Below are 19,137 nucleotides of genomic sequence, written 5' to 3' on the forward strand. Positions count from 1 at the left end.
ACAGTAATGATGACCAAGACGTGGCAGCATCAGCAACACAGGCAGTGGCCGTCCTCACCCGCAGAGAGCTCACAGCGACTTTGAACACACCGCCTACATGCGCGTCCTTCCACACTCATGCCGAGCCTCACCGCGCCTCTTTCCTAGACGGTAAATGTGGCCTCTGACCCCTTCTCAACATAAGGTTCTAGGAATCAACAAATGGAAGTTTTTACAAAACATGACACCAGTGTGCTGCCCTGACTTTAGTGTGGTTGTGAAGCTACAACTGACAGTTAGTTATTACCCAAGTCTTTCTATGTGTCAAGCACTTTTCTAGATGTTTTACATGTTATTTCATTTAATCCCCTCAACAATCCTATGATGCAGGTTCTGTTATTAGCCCCACTTTTCAGAGGAGAAGTCACATTCCCATGAAAAGTTAAGTGGCAAGAGCTTACAGTAATGCTAGAGTCATAAGGCAGTTTTCATCACACATCAAATTAGTGGTACGGGTAGCTAACTGGTATAAATTCAGAAAGAAAAGGAGAACCATTATGCTCCTGGGAACTGAGAATGTTTCACAGAGAAGGAAGACGTTAAAGCTGAAGAAGGAGTGGGATCTGCCTGGGCAGAGACGACAAAGGTGTCACAGGTGAAGGAAAGAATGTGAACAAGGTTACAGAATGGGAAAGTAGGGCAGAAGAGCAGTTGAACAGGAGTGGGGAATTCGGATCAGAAAACGAAAGACAGATAATAACCAGAGTTGGGAAGGAAGGCTTGGGATGGGAAGGCATTTGCCTGAGGCTTCGTGTATGTTTGCCATTCACAAATCAACCTTTAGTTCTTCACGCTCAGGGACACTGGCAGGCAGGGCTATGCACAAGTGGCCACCTGAATACAGTGAATTTAAGGGTCTACAAAGCCTCTAACAATACTCTTGCCACCACCAGCTTGACAAGGTGCCTAAAATTCCAAACTGAAGTTAACATAGTGACCACCTGTATTTGACATATGATCGGCTAGGTATGACCTAAAGCAGTGGTCCTCAAACTCTTGGGGCCATCAGAAACATCTGGAAAGCTTGTCACAGCACAGATTGCTAGGCCCCACACACCAGAGTTTCAGACTCAGAAGGTGCGGGGTGAGGCACAATAATCTGCATGCTTAACAAGTTCCCAGGTGATGCTTGAGGCTACTGGTCCAGGGGCCACACTTGGAGAACCACTGACCTAAGGAATAGAATCCAGAATGGGTGAATTCTGATTGCAGAGAGAACAATTTTGAATGGGGTTGTCCTACATAACTCATGAAGGGACTCCTGAGCAAAGGGGAAGGGACTAGGTATGTGGAGATGCTGTTACAAACTAGTTAGGCAATAGGAGCATAGTATGGACATTTGAAAGGACACTTAAAATGTCAGCTGTAGTAGGCTTAAGTCCGCCCTCTTGATGCTTAAACATACCAAGTGGTCATTCTTGAGTACCACTTGGGAAAAATTATCATAGAAACTATGCCAGAATTCAATGGCAGCTATCAAGTATCCAAGATATTTCATTTTTGTTTGTACTGGTCCCTCCAATGTATTTAAATACTGAGAGGATTTATAAAGAAAGTAAATGTGGTATTATTCATCTTTATTATGTTCAGGGAGGGGGGAAATGTTAAAATAGCAATCCTGCAATTAAAGCAAATAATTCATTAATAAAAAGTTAGTTATAGAACTACAAAGAAGAGGAAAAAGGGTCTCCTATGAACCAATAAAGTGATAACATTACCTCTCCTATGAAGCACTAAATGCTGTCATGTTGATAAAGACTGTATAATAAAAACTTTTATTTTTAGTTCTTTGAGTTCTGTGTCAATATTAAGACTGATTTTTTTATTTCACATGGATATTCCCCCTTTATAAAAAAAATTATTGATAGCTCCTGTTCTTTTTTAGTTACCTGATTACATAGTTTTAAAATCACTTTTAATCAAACTAATGCGAATAGAATAATTCTTTCAAAAAAGAGTAAAAGTAACAGAATGATCTAAAAAAGGGAAACATCAGTAAATAAAAATCTATATTTACAATATGAAAGATGATTAAATGCAAGATTAACGTGATAAATTTAACATAGAATTGGTTATATAATTATCATACAACTCTTTGCAAATACAAATATCATTTAGAGAAGTTAAAAGTCCAAGGGCTGTCAAAATATATCAATATTTAAAATATAAGATGGCTCTTCAAAGAACATTTTGTGAATGAATATTCTAGAATCAGTAAAGGGGGAAATGTAAAGGTGGACTCAGAAGTTATTTTTATTTGCTCTTACTTGTACACTGCTTTCTCCTCGATAGCTCCTGTTCTTATGACTACTTTTGACCTTTTGCTCTTCTCTCTTTATCTATAAATATTTACAATGTGAGACAGTTTTGAAACTTGAATTTCTATGGCTTTCAACATTTCTACAACAGTCAAATTTGGAAGGAAAAACAATTTTCTGAAATAAAGGGAGTGGTGCCTTGTAAAAGGCAGACAAGTGAAGAAAAGGTCTCATTTCACCTATAGAGGATTCTGCTTCTTTTCAGGGAAATAAAAAGGAATCGTCTTTCTTTCATATCTTGTACTTAAACCTAGTTTCCTACTATCAGTTGAATATCAACAAATCTCATGTTAACACAAATGCTTCCAGGTTCCCATCTCTCAGACAGAAAAAAACACCACGTACAGACAGACATGTCTCATTCAACACATCATGAAATATACTCCAAGAGTGAAATGCAGCTGTTCTCATCAACCCTTTCTAAAAGCCACGTTGTGAAGCTGATGAACCCCTTGTTGTGTGGGGGCTGTTCTCCTCTGAGTCCGCAGGAACTGGATAGAGGACACTGATCCATCCACAAGGTCCTTGCTTATCTGCCCCACCCCTGGGCTTCAATTTCTGCCTATGCAATTAGGTTGGATCTCAGCTCAACTGCACTGGACCAAAAAGATGCCATAATGGTTTCTTCTCTTACCTATACATCCTTAAGATCATATATTTTTTTCCTGTTGAAAACTTTCGTTTTTAAACAAAAATAAGTAGTGCACTGTAAGTAACTGCAATTAACACAAACAAGCTAAATTACCACTGAAAATTCTACAGCACTGAAAATTCTATAGCTCTATGCTATGGAAAAGTGATGAAAAACTAAACATTTTAGAGGCACATAGTGAGACTGGAAAATTAGTGATTTGTGACATATTAAAGAGGTTTATAAAACTCAACTCGAATATCCTTAGAAAGTGCCATAGATTACTGGAGCTATAATTTTTTTTTAATTGAGCATTTTCTGATTATATAAGTAAATATAAAGGTCACACAATGTTCACATTTGTCAAAACTTAGTGATATGTGCATTTCATTGTATGGCAAAAGAAAAAAAAACTGTAAACACATACTAACCTCTGATAAGAATATGCATGCTTTAAGGAAATTTAATGGGAAATGTTTTGATACCTGTAATTTAGTCTGAAATGCATCAATGTGGATTGATGGAGATAAAAGGATACATAGCTGGATAGATATGTGCTAAACCAAGTATTTACGTTAATGACAGACCCTAGATGGTAGATATACAGATGTTCACTACAAAATCCTTTCGACTTTTTTTATTTTTGAAAATTTTCATAATAAAATGTTGGGGGAAAAAAGAAACATGAGATCATCATTGAAAAATATGGCAAATATAAGAAAAATAAAAACACCATACAGACACCAAGCAGATACTTAGCATCATGTTAAAATGTTTTGTAACTTTTTTTTACCACTTAAGAGTATATTGGGAGTATTTTCCCAGCTCTTTAAATATTCTTCCAAATGCAATGGAATTCCATTATACAAATGTAGCATAATTTTTTCAGCTTTATTGAGGTATAATTGACAAATAAAATTGTAACATATTTAGAGTATACAACACGATGATTTTAAAATATGTATTTGTTGCGAAAGGATTCTCACTATTGAGTGAATTAACACAACCATCATCTCCCAATATGGAGTGTGTTGTGTGTGTGTGTGTGTGTGTGTGTGTGTGTGTGTGTGTGATGTACCATAATTTAAAAGATAATTTGTTGTAGCACACTTGGGTTGTTTCTAATTCTTCACCATTATACATCTAAGATGAAAAGCCTATTATATCCATCTTTCTACACATCTCTGATTATTTCCTACTTCCTACAATAAAGTCCCAGAAGTAAAATTTCTGACTCAAAGGAAGTAAATATTTTAAGACTTTTTTATACGTTTTGCTCAACTCTTCTCCAAAACGTTTACCAATTTACATTCCTAACAGGACCAGATGTATGATATTAAATTTTAAATTAAATGCTTCCATTAATAAAATTTATCCATACCCATTCTTTCTCTCAAAAGAACAAAGGCTCTTTTTTTTTTTCTTTTTAGACTACAATAAGCAAACCTCATATCCTAATCTTAGTTTCTAAATATCACATTCCCAAATCATGTACCCTGAATCAGGGCTTCTTAAATAAATGACTGACTCCAGGAATGGGGCAGAAACTAGATGATACTGGAACAGCTTTTTGTGTCAGAAAGGAAATGCTAAAAAATAATGATGAAGACATATCAAAAGGGCACAGAGGCCAACTTGAAGGTGCTCTTACTTGTTAAACTGGGGACAATTTAAGCATGAAAGTGAAAACCAATAATACTGAACCGTAACATTTTTCCCCATTGTTAAATACAATTTATTTTCACCAGATTGTCAAAAATTAAAAAGTCGGAAAATATCAAGTGGACCATAATATTTTGAATGAAAAGGAATCCATTAGTCTACAATGAAATAATAAATAAATGAATAAATGGATGAATAAATAAGTAAAGGAAGGAACGAAGAAAGGAAGACACACTTATGCTAGAACTTTTTGCTTTCTACACAGTAACTGTCATAATAGTATTTGATTCAAACAAGAATCACCAATGGATGCTAATAACATTGGGTAATATTTGTTGAGGGAAGATATTTACATAATTTCAAAGTGTCTACCAACAGCTTAATTATTAATTACTATGGGAAAATAGATTTTCACTGTGAACAAATTGGGTGAGCCCCCTTAATGTGTTGAAAATTAATATCACAAATACGGGACAAATTGACAACGTGGGTGTCTCATTAAAATACACCAAGGACACATGACCTATGCAGAATTCCTACCAAAACTACATAACCTTAAACTAGGCAAGAAGGAGGGAGAATCAGATGAACCCCAAATGAGGGACATTCTACAAAACTTTCCTGCACTCTTTAAAAATGTCAAAGTTTAAAAGACAAAGAAAGGCAGAGAAACTGTTACAGATTAAAGCAGACTAAACAGATACATCTACTAAATGCAATACGTGATCCTGGATTAGATCCTGGGCTGGGAAAAAACTGCCATAAAAAGCCATCATTGGAACAAGTAACAAAATTTGAATATAGACTGTACAACAGGTAATATTACTGGATCAATGTTAAATTTTCTGAATTTAGTAGTTGTATTGTGATTGTATTCTTGGAATATGCTAAAGTATTTAAGAATAAAGATACACAGCACGCGCAATTTTCTCTCATGGTTCAGCAAAAGTAATAAAATACATATGAATACATATAAATCAAAAACATACTATACAGAGAGAAAGCGAATGTTGCAAAATGTTAATAAATGGTGATTTTAGGGAAAGGATATACTAGAGTTCATGGTACTGTTCTTACAGTTTTTCTCTAGGTGTAAAAGTTTTTTAAAAATAAAGTTTATAAGAACTATCAAGATTTTAAATAAATGCCATTTTTCCTTATTTTTTTCTAAATTAGACAAGTAATACACACTCACTAAAGCAGAGGAAAGTAACACATACTAACTAAACTAGAGGCTACAAATAAGGTGAAAATAAATAGTCTTCCTCTATCCTCTCATATAAGCAAAGTTAAAGAGTTTGGTATATATTTTATCTTTCACTAAGTGTATAAAACATATATTGAATCAGATACCAGGTCATTCTTAAAGACTTACACGAGTGATCTACAAACATATTATTAAATGCCCCATTGTTTCTAAAACTCATTGGCAAAAATGACCAAGTGACATAGGATTGAATCTATAAATTAAAAGAGAATCCAGAGCTTATCACCTTTATCTTACCACTTAGAAAACACCTAGCCAGCAAGCCAATACACAGTTCCTAAAGTACAACAAAAATTTATACAAGAAATGCTTATTTCCTTTCCAATAACTGCCAACCCCGAGCCAAAATTTCCTACATCTTAAACTCATGTTGATTCAGTAAGTATGGGGATGCAATATTGCTTTGCAGTTATTTACCATGTCTCTATCACTAACAATCACTGACTAAATGAAGCCCCAAAGCAGAAACGAAGTTTCTGTTTTCTCTACTTAGAAATTTATGACTTATGCTCCTGCAGTTTACTGTAATCCACTCAATTTCTGCACCATACCCACTCAGGTTAAATGCCTACTCTGCTTTCACCCCTCTGCTTTCCTATGTCATTTTCCTGGCTCTCGAAGATGGTAAAAAAGGTATTAAGTAGGGGTGGGGGTAGAGTGAATGGGTTGCAATTATTGTTTTCTTACCAAAATCTGATTCATGTTTCATAGTCTCACTTCCAACAATCATATAAGAACATATTCATTGTACTGAAGTTGCATGACCTAATATTTAAAAATATTAGCACATACTTCTTTAGCTAAAATATGATGGAATTGGTTTATTTTCTATTCTTACCTGGTCAACCAGAGGTCTCAGAGTTAAAAAAAAAAAAAAAGAAAGAACAGAGTGTCTGATCTCCTGGATTTCCCTTGCTCTTCCTAGGGCAGGCTCAAAAATTTCTCAAAGCTCTATTTCTCTTTGTAAAAAGGATATAATATTGCTTGCCTATAAAGGCTTTAAGAGTTTGCTAGATAAAAGAAGCAGGTTCAGTCCAGAGTAAGAAATTGTTTCATTATTTGGCTATTATTAAAATGTGTTGATCAAGAAATGAGGAGGAAACTTTCTCTGTATAGTACCCTTCTGTTTTGTGCACATACTGGCTTTAAAAGCTATTACTTCCTAAGCTTTCCACAACCTACAGATACTCCAAGGCCGAGCGGTATCTCAGGCCTCTGACCTGACTTCAACAACTGGAAACACAGCTGGTGATGACACAATTGCACAGCACTGCTGGCAGGAGATGCCACGAAGGGCTGCCATTGGGTTTCCTTTTCTAATCAATTGCGATGGTTCACTGGGAGCAATTAATGAAAAAACTGAAATCATTCAAAGAGATTAGAAGATATTTATGGAAAAGTTCACTTTAAAAAGATACTGAAAAGAATAATAATTAGCCAAAACAGGACATAAATAGAAATGACCAAAACAAGCTCCAGAGGGGAGCTATTAAAAGTTATCAATGCCACGGAGCCCCTGCAGGTCAGCTGCACAATTAGCTTTATTTGCCAGGTACGAAACTGAACTTGGGGGTGATGTTGTATCCCATTCCTAAGTAAAAAGAAGGGCCTATGAGTTTTGCACTTGACTAAGACCAGCATAAATCCCAGACTGAAAGCTAACAAACACCCTTTTCTGATTTTGCCAGCAGGGCTGCTCAGTCTAGCATCTGTTCATTCTTTATTAAACAAAGTCCATAATTTTTGGCTTCAAGCGCAAGTGAAATCCAAGAAGCTGGTATTCCTTATAGTTCAGTAGGAAGTGCTTTTTATTTTTTAAAAGACAACAACTAATGACCACGAATTCACAGACAGAAAAATGGAAAGGGGATGAAAACTTGACACAGTACTCTTTGCTGACCCCTTTTGGCTGACCTAGGGTAAAGGAAAGGTCTGAAATCTTACCCCTAGAGGAGAGCTCACAGAACATTCGGTCTTTCATGCCATGGAAAGAAATCCTCTCAGTTCGGATGACCCCTAGTAGACTTCAACTCTAAAGCACACATGGCCATACTTTCTATTTATGGGGCTCCTGGCATGGAAATTGGGAAACGGCCTCGTGCATCAGCCCCAAAGGCACTGCTAGGTCCCTGGCAGCCTGTGACCTCTGACTTGGGATTGAAAAGCTTACGTAAGTGCTATTGTGACCATTTCTGAGCGTGGGGACAGACCTTACCTCTTTCTCTATTTTGAGTAGCTTCTTCACAGCCACCTCCTTGTCCTGTGATATCCATTTGGCTCGATAAACACTCCCGAAACTTCCTCCACCGCAGTTTTCAAAAAACTGCAAGTCATCAAATTTAATTTGCACAAAGGAGGTGCCGAGAGACGACATTGCATAATGACAAAGTAGTATACTTCCACAAAATCTGCAGACAGAAAGAAAAAGAAAAGTTGGATTACAAATATGTTAGATTGAATCCCACTTTAGACAACGTATAACGAGTCCGGTGAAACTTCCAGAAAGAACCTCGATGACTCAGGGAAAGGAAAACCACGACTATAAACAAATCAAAATGAAAACACTTACCCTGGCAGCCCGTGCAAAATTCAACAGCAACCTGCCCAGACTCTGAAACACAGCTGTCCACAGAGAAATGGCTCAGATTTCCCCCGCGACAAAACCTGTAGCAGCACTGCCTGCACACATCCAGAGGAGCTCTGCCTAAAGGCTACTGTGTCACCAGGTCTGCTATCATGAAGCCCTGACAAACGGGAAGCATGCTTTCAACAGCAAGCTTGCATAGCTCTTCTGGCATCTGAGGCACGCCACCTCCCCACGTTGCGCTCACTTCACACAAAATATACATAACCTAAGCAACCGAGCATCTTGGCGCGAGAGAGCCAAAATGCCGCAAACTAAACACACATTCAGATTCCAAAAGGAGAAAACGTTCAGTTTAGGGATGATAGAAAAACGGGCCAAGTGTTTTCTGAAGTGGCTCCCTGGACTGTATACTGCAGCAGAAACTTAATTAAAGAGTAGAAAATTTGCCCTTGATTACAATATGTTAAGTCATCCAAAGGACTCTGCCAGGAATATTCTTTTAAAAAATATTATGCTTGTTTCCAGAGGAACAGATTTCCCTTCCAGAGCTTGTTATAGAGATATTTTCTGCAGTCGAAGGTGCTTCACTATTCCCCAGGTAAGTGGACATCCTTCATACCCCATGTCAAACCACAGATTAGCAGGAAAAACACAACAAAAACACACACAGAAGAAAACAGACTAAAATTCTGAACCACCATAAAAAAGCAGGTGGATAAAAAAAGTTTATACACATATTCTTGCCAAAATTGTAAACCAGAATCTTATAATGAGGGAGCAAAGAGACAAATTCCTAACTACAGGCTGTTCTCCAAAACAACTGACCTAGGTTCCTTGTCATTGTTAATGTCATGAAAGATTTTTTTAAAAAGCAGGAAAACTTCCAGCATGAGGAGGATTTAAAGAAATATGACTAAATGCAATGCATGGTTACTGACTGGATTCTGCATCAAAAAGAATCTACAGAAGGTATTGTTGGGATTTTAGGAAAATCTGAATATTAACTATATATTAGCTAACATGAAATTATCCATGGCAAATAATGGTATTTTGGTTTTTTATGAGGATATCCTGTTCTTGAGAGACATATGGGGAGACACATTCAGGTATGGTATCTACAAATTAATGTAAAATGGTTCAAATTCCCCTCACCCTCAAAAAGTGTGTGTGTGTAGAGAGAAAGCAAATGTTGCAAAATTTAAGAACTGACAAATCTCAGTGAAAGTTACATAGGCGTTTCAGGACTCTTCTCACTTTTCTGTGGGGTTCGATTGTTTTCAGAATAAAAAGGTTGAGGGACAGTTTGTATCTACGTAAATTGACAAAATTTCTTTACAAACAACTCGAAGCTTTTCTGAGTGATGCAAACAGTCAGTGCAGAGATCGTACTGCGCAGCTGACGAGCAATCTCATTTTAGGAACATCAGGTCACTGAAGATTTCTTATGTGAAACCAAACTCTGCCCTACTTTGAGGAGAAGGCAAGAGATAGGGCAGTGAGGTAGCTTAGAGTCTACCTAAAAATACGGGGGGCGGGGGGGTGGGGAACGCCATAGTATCCAAATACAGAGCAAACACATATTTGAGTCAACAATTTACCTTACTAACTTTTGCTTCAATTCTTATTCAGTTAATCATAGAAAAGAAGAAAGTGCAGCTAAAATTTAGGATTGCGCCAAAAGTCAAAGGTAGGTACCCAAGCTAAAAAGTTTGTCACACAAAATGCAAAACACCACTTGCAAGATTCGCTCCATGTTACAGATACTAGTTGTATATTTTTATTAATCATTATTTTTATCACAATATAAAAAAATAGAACTACAGGCTTATAAGAAAAATGGAACTTCCCTGCCCCACCGCTCCCCTACTCAATTCTCTCTCTAGAGGGAACTAATTTCAACTCCTTTAGCATTTTCTTCTGGTATTCACCTCCATAGTTCTAAAAAATGTGTTTATATTGCTATTTTTTGATTGTTCCATTTTAGATATTATCTATTAACTTCTCCCTGTGGAAGATAAGGATTTGGTTTTCATATACCACCCTTTACCTTCTTGCATACAAATATGTCACACTTGCTAAATCCCCCCAGCTCCCAACTGTACTGTAACAGCTAATATTCAGGCTTTACAGTCTAACAAAGTAATATTATCTACAGGAGTGCTCCGTAGGAGTCCATGATGTTTCCTTTCTTAGATAACTTTTTGTTTCTCCTAGTTATTAGTAGTTGCTCTGTTCTAGTTTTTGCTGTTTGCTGAGCTTTTTACACACCTAACACTTATTAACCTCACCAAACTCTCCCAAGAAACACAAAACTACTTTCATAAAGTAAAAAATCAGGGAAATTTTGGAGGGAGGGGTTCTATTTTTTTCTTGGAGACAATCCTCCTGTACCCTTCACCTTGATTCACTCTGGCTGGAGGGTTGCTCTCTACGCCTGCCTTGCACTAGGACTTCTCTTCCCCATCCTCCTAAGAATTCCCTCCACATGGTCCTCTGTGAGAACTCCTGTCCTTGGATCTTCCAGCTTCTATCTCTTGGTTTCCTTTCTAATGTGGACAGTGCACATCTCCCATTAGCTACCTGAAGACAGTACCCAGAATATAATTTTTTTTTGGAGAATCTGTGTCTCTTAAAATGTCTTGATTGGTAGCCAGGCTGGATGTGCAATGCTAGCCAGGCAATAATTTTGCTTATAATTTTGAAAGTATTACTTCATAGTCTTCTAGATCCTAATGTGGCTGTAGAGCAGTCTGGTGCTACTCTGGTTACTTACTAATCCTTTTTACATATCGTTTCCTTTCTGAAAGCTTTTAGGATCTCGTATTCATTCCTGGAATCTTGAAATTAAAAGCATTTACTTGGGGGTGAGTCTTTTTCATTCATGGGTAGGGCACTCAAGGAACTCTGTAACGCACGTCTTTTAATTCTGGGACATTCTCTTGTGTTCTCTTTCCCACTTATAGCCACTTTTACTTCTTGTCTTCTCATTCCCCATACACACAGGAGGAACGACTGGCAGTTCCCTGTCCATGCTGATCTCTCTCCTATCTCCATACCTTTGCTTTGCACAGGCTTAGAAAAAGTCCTGTTTTGCTAAAACAAACTCCTGTCTAGGACCAGCTCCTTTGAGCCTGACGAGCAGAATTAAATTCTCCTTCTGTGCCATAATACCTTTCTTCATCCATTCATCTTTTCCACTTAGTTCCCACCAGACTATAAATTCCCTAAAGGCAAAAGTCATTTCTATTTTCATCTGGTTCTTCAGCACCTAGGACACAGCCATGCACACTTTTCCATTCAAAAATATTTGTTGAATAAACAAATAAATGAATATATAGTTTCTGGCTACTTGTCCATTATACCTTTTGCAGTTGGAAAGAGTCCAACCAGATTAAGTAAAATCTGAGATCTGCAGTTTTTACATGTGCCCCCAAGAAGATTGTAAAGCAAACCCTGATTTGGAAACTGCTGCTGAGGCTTCTTGGAAGACTGAAAAGAGTATGTTTGGGACCACCAGGATTGGGTGTCTTGGAGTCCAAAGGAGAGGAGGAAAAAGAGGAGGAGAGGAGGTGGGGAAATCCTTTTCAAAACCAATGAAGAAATCTGAGCCAAGATGAGATCAGTATGAATAAATCAAAAAGACCCCCTGGGGCGGAGTAGGTCCAGGGAATATGGATGAGTAGTAGGATCAGCCACATTTGAAACTGGCCTACGGTGCCAGAGGAAGGCGGGCCTATGAAAGCACAGGATCTTCATCCTTTCAGATGAGACAACTAGTCATGTTCTTCCCAGAATCACTGTTACTCATTTTGTGATACATCCTGCCATTTGGAACCTGGCCGTGTATGAATCAAACTACTAATGTAATTATGGGAACGTTTTTATTGAGACCATACAAAATGAAGTCCCATCCGATTACCAAAGAGACTAACAATTCTGGGTATAAAAGTACAGGTTTTAACTTCCGTGAGCTGGGCAAAGCATCATGGGTTTAGCTATAAAGCCTGGGTGAGATTCCTATTGCCATTTGCATGAGTGACAGACCACATATATTTATTTTTCCCCTTGAGCTTTCTCTCCTTTAACTTTAAAATTGTTATTCTAAGAGGATCAACCTATGACCAGAAGGATGAAAAATCTGAGTTGCTGATTAATCATACTTAGAGCATCGTGGGGAAGACTGCTACCTGATCAAAGTATGTTTATTTTTTCAATGTTTTCCAGTGAATACACCAGAATTTAATAAAAAGCGTCATCTATATAAATGTATTTACATAGTATCCTCGATCAAATGATGTTCTCATACCACCATGTTAAAATAATTGCTTTTAAACAAGGCAATTTTTCTCCATGCAACAATTCCCAGGCCTGATTTTGTAGTATTCTAACTTTTGTTTTATACACTCTCAAAGCTGTTATAAATATTAGTAAGTATCTACCACACAACACTGAAGGGTAAGTTAGAACAGGGATATCACAAAAATGAAAGCCTAATAGTGTATAACAACTCTGAAAATGTTGAAAATAACTAACTTGGTGGTTGGATCCAATCATTTGAGTACTTGACTAGTAAGACAATCTAAAAAAAAAATGTTTTTAATTTTCTTAAAATTAAAACAAAATTAACTATTAACTAAATTGCTGAAAGCATAGGTTTCCAGTCCAAAAAAATGGACTTTTGCCCTGAATTAAAAACAAAATAAAACAAAAAACAGCCCGCCAAAGTTCAAACATAAAGAACAACAAAAAGCAAGGTTTAGAATTAGATAGATGTGAGTTTCAACTCTGCCTCTACCTCTCAGTAACCTTGAACCAATCACTTTTTCTCAGATCATGGCATTTCCAGAACCAGTAAATAAAAAAATTATAAATCCTTTCCCTTCTATTGTCAAATGTCTCAAAATTGATAGTCCAAAGGTTACCAAGTTTGCACAGTATTATTTGGCTTCTTTGAGAAATCTTTTTTTATTTTATTTTATTTTTTCTTTGATAAATCTTACTTCCAAATAACAGATATTTCAACACAGAAGCAGCATGGACCTGGGGAAAGGCCCCAGGTGGAGAGATGTAATAGCAAATCTGAACTTACCAGCTGTTAGACCTCGGACAAGCCACTGTGCTTCTCTGACCTGTTTTCTCAGTGGCAATAATACCCACTGTGCATAGTTGATGCTGTGAAAGGGCTTTGCCTAGTGCCCAGCACATGGCATACAACACTCCATAAATGGAGATTAGGGCTGTCTAATTACTTTCATAAGTCTTAATACCACATGCAGCCATCTACTTCTTTAGTCTTTGTAGTCGGGTAGGATTTCTTCAACAGTTTTCCTCTCCTGTTTTCAGAACGGCTTTATATTATATCTCCATTAGTTTTGCAAAGCACTTATTAATAGACAAATGTACTACTGGTTCCTAAATCCTTTTTATCTGTGTTTCTTTGTGTATTTTTTCTCACTCCTCTGCTATTACCGTTTTTCCCCAAACATAAGACCTAGCCAGACCATCAGCTCTAACGCATCTTTTGGAGCCACAATTAACATAAGATCCGGTCTTATGTTAGATAAGACCGGGTCTTATATACTACTAGTAAAATAAGTCCAGGTCTTACATTAATTTTTGCTCCAAAGACGCATTAGAGCTGACGGTCCGGCTAGGTCTTATTTTCGGGGAAACAGGGTAGTTTTGGCCATTTTTGCCAGATCTATCTTACTAGTAATTATAATTTTCTTTTAAACATTTTTCTCCCCTAAGGAGAATATTTAAATTATTAAAAGACAATACTTTTTTTTTTGTTGAAAGTTTTAGATACTAGAGTTTCTAGGACCTATTTCTTCAATGATGGCACTCACTTTGGCAGGGACTTCGAGGACACCTACTTCCTGTGGTGGCCACTGTCATCTTTTAGATCTTATCTACTGCACAGCAAATGGACTCAGGAAACTGCAAACAGGTTCATTAAGTACTGCAATCAAAAGTTTAAAAAATTAAAAGTACTTTATAAAAGGATTCACTTTATTAGAAAATAGGCCTTTGGGATTTTTTTCTGGAAAAAATTAAAAGTACTTTATAAAAGGATTCACTTTATTAGAAAATAGGCCTTTGGGATTTTTTTCTGGACTTTTCTATCTTTCAGGTTTATAGGAGCCTATTATTTCTGAATTCAGATCCTTCCTATTTTTGCAACCCTAATTTACACTTTCCCCTTTCCTTCTTCACAAAACTAAGTTACACGTTTATTTTTAATGCAACACAGAAAGAAAAACTAATTTTACCAGGACCTGAGCATGACCAAAAAAAAAAAAAAAAAAAAAAACTTTTAGAAAACAGTCCTCAGATTCTTTTGCCAAGCTTGCTGCCCTAATACTTAATTTATACTGGTATTATTTTAGTGTCCTTAACATAGATGAGTGAATCAACTAATAAAAATGTACTTTATAATCATGTGTATTAAAACAATTCCACTTGGATTACGGTTCTGTAGGTTGTTTTTTTTCCTACAAGTCTTATTTTCAAAAAAAAAAAATGGGGAAAGCTCTGGTTTGGTGTTCATAATACCAAGGTTAAAGATGCAAAGATTCTATTCCTGAACAGGACAGTTGTTCTACTATGTTTTTGTTTTTAAATCACTGAAAAAGATAAGATCTACCGACTAGCTAGAGGAGACGAGGTATATGAATTGAACTAACTAACTGGTACTGATATCTGTAGTGTCTACTATAGATCTTCCTTCCTCGAAGGTTGCCACCAGAGAAAAATAGCACATTTTGTAAAGAATAGGTTGGGCTCAGTGAATAGGATCTTCGGTCACAGATACTGGAGAGAAGCCGACTTTAAAAGTCTAAAACGATAGAATGGCCATTGTTTCATTTTTTTCTCTATGCTTTACCATACAAACTCCCATATGCAAGGGAGTTTAACTCCCTAGTAAACATAGCATAACTCCCTAGTAAAGCAAGGGTTAAAAGAAAAATGAACTAGTTAAATGAAACATTCTTAGTCATACTTTAATATTTCAATTAATGCAAAATAGACTTCCATAACACACTTCCTTGCCAGGGGCAAAATATAGGAAGAACAGGAACGTAGTGGGAAGGGACACTTATGCCACAGAAACACTGTGGAAATGTGTCTGCGCAAACAGAAGCCCAACCAGGCAATGAGACGTAGGCACAATCCATGACACTGACTGCTTGTGTTGAATGACTAGAGGCAGGAGGAACAGAAATTCAGCATTTGAATAAAATACAGAAGCCCTGATAGGCCATATTTCTACGGATTGGCTAGAAGAGGAATTCACAGGGGTTTGGGGGTGGGGGGGGGATAGAAAGCAGCTGCTCATGAGTAAACAAGGCTTTCGTCAGTCAGCAGGCCCCCGCACCCCTAGATCTTGCTGCTACTCAGCTCCTATTTCTACCCTTGAACTGTTTCCTATCAAACAGAAAGTACCTGACCATTCTGGCTGCTAACAAACAGGTACAATTTTGGACTAATTACCTAGAATGAATGTTCCCTGAGAAAGGTCAATATGAGAGTTACAACTGGTGACTTTGATGTAAGATGGAAGGGAATGGGGATATTAAAACTAGAGAAGACCAAACGAAGACTGGAAATTATGTATCGCTGATCCAGAGGAAAAGCCATCTGTGAACGAAAGCTACAGAAAGAATTCCCGGTTATTCGAGTTGCCGACCAAGAAAATATGCCACCCTGTTGAGTAGTGAGTTCCCCATCACCGAAGGTGTTCAACGGGAAGTAGGCATGTGCAGTAGGAGACTCCTGGATCAGCTAAGACGACAGAACGAATGTTTTTTAAGATCCACTCCAACCTTTTGAGAAAAGTATGACTAATTACCCTACTGTAAAGTACGGATAGTCTCCCTTCTCTTCTTAGGGGTACAGTCACGAACCTGACACTAAGAGGAGCCCCTTGATCTCATAGAAGAGCACAATGATTAACACCAGTGATGGAAATATCAGAGATGACTGGGTCATCCTCCCAAATTTCTCCTCCCAAACTGGCTGGGAAGGTGATAGCCACATCCCAGATTTTTATCCTACAACTATCCTCTCCCTTCTCCTCTCCTTCAAAGGCAAGGCGAAGAGGTCTTTTCACCTTGAAAACCACAGGAAATGAAAGCTCTTCTTTTCATTTCTTTTAGTTTGTCTTACTAGTCTCAGCACAATGGAACTGCATTACCCCATGCAGTGGGCTGGGCTGGGAAGCTTAATGGTGCAGTACCATTTATCAGAAGTAGGTCCACACTCCTCAAACGTGGGTATTCCCATAGGAGTACCCACTTCTGCACTGTGCAGGTGTATGAATAAACACACATCCTACAGCACCGATTTTAAGATCTGGGAGAATAAATATGCTTAGTAACTATTTGTATTGGCTTGTTCAATAAAGTCAAACAGTACAGAAGAGAATGTAAAATTCACATGAATTTTCAGGATTCAATAAAGCATTTTAAAGAAAGTGCTTTCTTACATGGGGGGTATTTATGGCTCTATTTACAGGTCTCCCACTTTGGTAGAAAAGTTTAATAAGCTAAGTTTTACTCCATGACTTTTAGACAGCAATTCTTGCCTTCTCTCTTTGGTTTTCCTATATGGAAATCCAGAGAAGTCCAGAAAGAAGGATGGTGGTCCCTGGAGATAAGCTGTGCTCAAAATCAGCTGTAAAAATGATTTTGGTTTTCATCTCTATATCATAATCTTCCCCTATTCATGCAAATCCTCAACTCTTCAAATTTCTCATATAGGTATTTAAATGCATTAATTTTCAGATTCTCCCTTGAAAACATTACAAAGCTGTCTATAAACACGGAGGTACACAAGGCTGCTTTAGAAATCCTTATATTCAAAGCAGGCTAAGTAGCCATGAAAACCTCCTAGCCCGACATCCACCTGGAAGCATGATCTGGGAAGAGGGCAGGCTACCAAGGGCAAGCCTTAGCTGGGTACAGGTGAGCCAGGCAGCTTTCTCTGTGTATAACTTGAGAAAGTGGAAAAACACCCTTCTCTATTATTCAGTTATGGCAGCTGAAGTTTCAGGCACTGGTCCAAGCATTTCCATGTGCTGTCTCATGCTTATAAAGCAGGTTTTACTATCCCCAATTTACATGTGAGGAAACTGAGGATAAAGGGCATGAAAGTAGCCCAAGCCAACTACCTAACTTGTAAGTGACACAAACGGGATTCAAACTCAGTTCTGACTTCAAAGTCATATCATTTTTTCCACCATATCATTCTTCTTCTTCCTCCTTCTAATGTGCCTTTTATTCCCTTTAAACAGACTCTTTTTTAAATTAATATTACAGTCATTACTGGATTCCTTACCATCCACCTGAAGTTCAATCTGAGGCTTTCATTTCCTATTAGCAATTGTGATGCTGGGTTACGGTGTCAAATGTGTGGCTGCTTTGTTCTCACAGAATCTTCTACTTTGTCGGGATTATTTAACTGCTATTAGGGCATAATCGATGCTTCAGCTGTCCATAGGAGGGTCTGACACAAAAGCACCCATGTATCAGTCAAACCAATCTAAACTCTAGCATTTATAGCTCTCTTTCCTTCACAGGTACTTCTGGTCACAGCTGGAACTCTGCTTATTTGTGTGTAGCGGGCCAAGGTTAATAGCCACAAAAGAAGTAACCTAAATCTTCCCTGCAGTAAGACCAAAAGGTGCCTAAGCTGTTCCTATTATTTAGATAGAAAAGACACCCTCCCTATCAATCTGTCCTGGGTAAAATAAAATGGAAAACAAATGATCCAAATTGATTTCTATTTCCAACATCTCTGGATACAGATACAAGGCTATCTTATTCCAAGAAGTATTATATCGCCAAAAACACCTTTTCCTGGTGTTTTTTTTTAAACTCATTGATTCTCTCCTCTTTTCTCTGAATCTATTAATTTTTTAAAAATCAACTGTCCATTTTTCTCTTTCAATCCACACTAATAACTTCATTCTGCATCTGACCTCTTTTCATGAAACATCATTGTAATTTCTCCAGTGTTTTCTCTGATGACTAGGTTATTCACTCCACGCCCCTCATAACTCTGTTTATAATTTTGTAGCCCTATCAGTCAGTTTCACTGCTCATTCCAGATAGGCACTCAGCCAATATATTGCCAATAACACTCACTCTTGTGCTAATTTAAAATACACAGCGCAGCTTGCCAAGTTTCCTTATTTGGCAAGAAGGTCCCTTGGTTCCCAAGATCTTTAACCATCCATTTTTAGATCCAAATCCTTGTGCTTAATATTTGGTTATTTTTCTCTCTCTCTCTTCCTCCTCCCTCCCTCCCTCCCTATCTCTCTCTCTCTCTCTCTCTCTCTCTCTCTCTCTCTCTCTCTCTCTCTGTCTCCCCCTGCCTCCCTCTCTTTAATATGTCCTTACGTGTTCCCTAACAGATTAAAAAAAAGGAGATCAACCACCTATTTGCTTTCTTGTACAAGAAAAAAATATGCTTGCCATTACATTATGGTCATTTACTCTAGAATTATTAGCACTAAAACTTTGATTTAAACAGTATTTTCCAATTAAAAAAAAACTCCCAAAAAGTTACAGTAGTAATTAAGTTGTTTAAGAGTAAAATAAACAGTATGCATTGCTCTAAAAGACCACTT

The 19,137-nt window shown here is 37.5% G+C and overlaps 1 protein-coding gene across 3 annotated transcripts in view; it reads right to left on the minus strand.

Moving 5' to 3' along the window:
• MAP3K20 (mitogen-activated protein kinase kinase kinase 20) overlaps positions 1-19,137 on the minus strand; it is a 161,779-nt gene that overhangs the window by 140,592 nt on the left and 2,050 nt on the right. For 2 of the 3 annotated variants that reach the window (XM_033112750.1, XM_033112752.1), the window contains exon 2: positions 8,133-8,325. In XM_033112750.1, the coding sequence (XP_032968641.1) occupies positions 8,133-8,291 (159 nt within the window). In that variant the 5' untranslated portion in view covers positions 8,292-8,325. Of the gene's footprint in view, positions 1-8,132; positions 8,326-8,486; positions 8,658-19,137 lie in introns of those variants that run through there. The other variant, XM_033112751.1, reaches the window with a different exon arrangement.

Source organism: Rhinolophus ferrumequinum, chromosome 8 (assembly GCF_004115265.2).
Source record: "Rhinolophus ferrumequinum isolate MPI-CBG mRhiFer1 chromosome 8, mRhiFer1_v1.p, whole genome shotgun sequence".
Taxonomy (NCBI): domain Eukaryota; kingdom Metazoa; phylum Chordata; class Mammalia; order Chiroptera; family Rhinolophidae; genus Rhinolophus; species Rhinolophus ferrumequinum.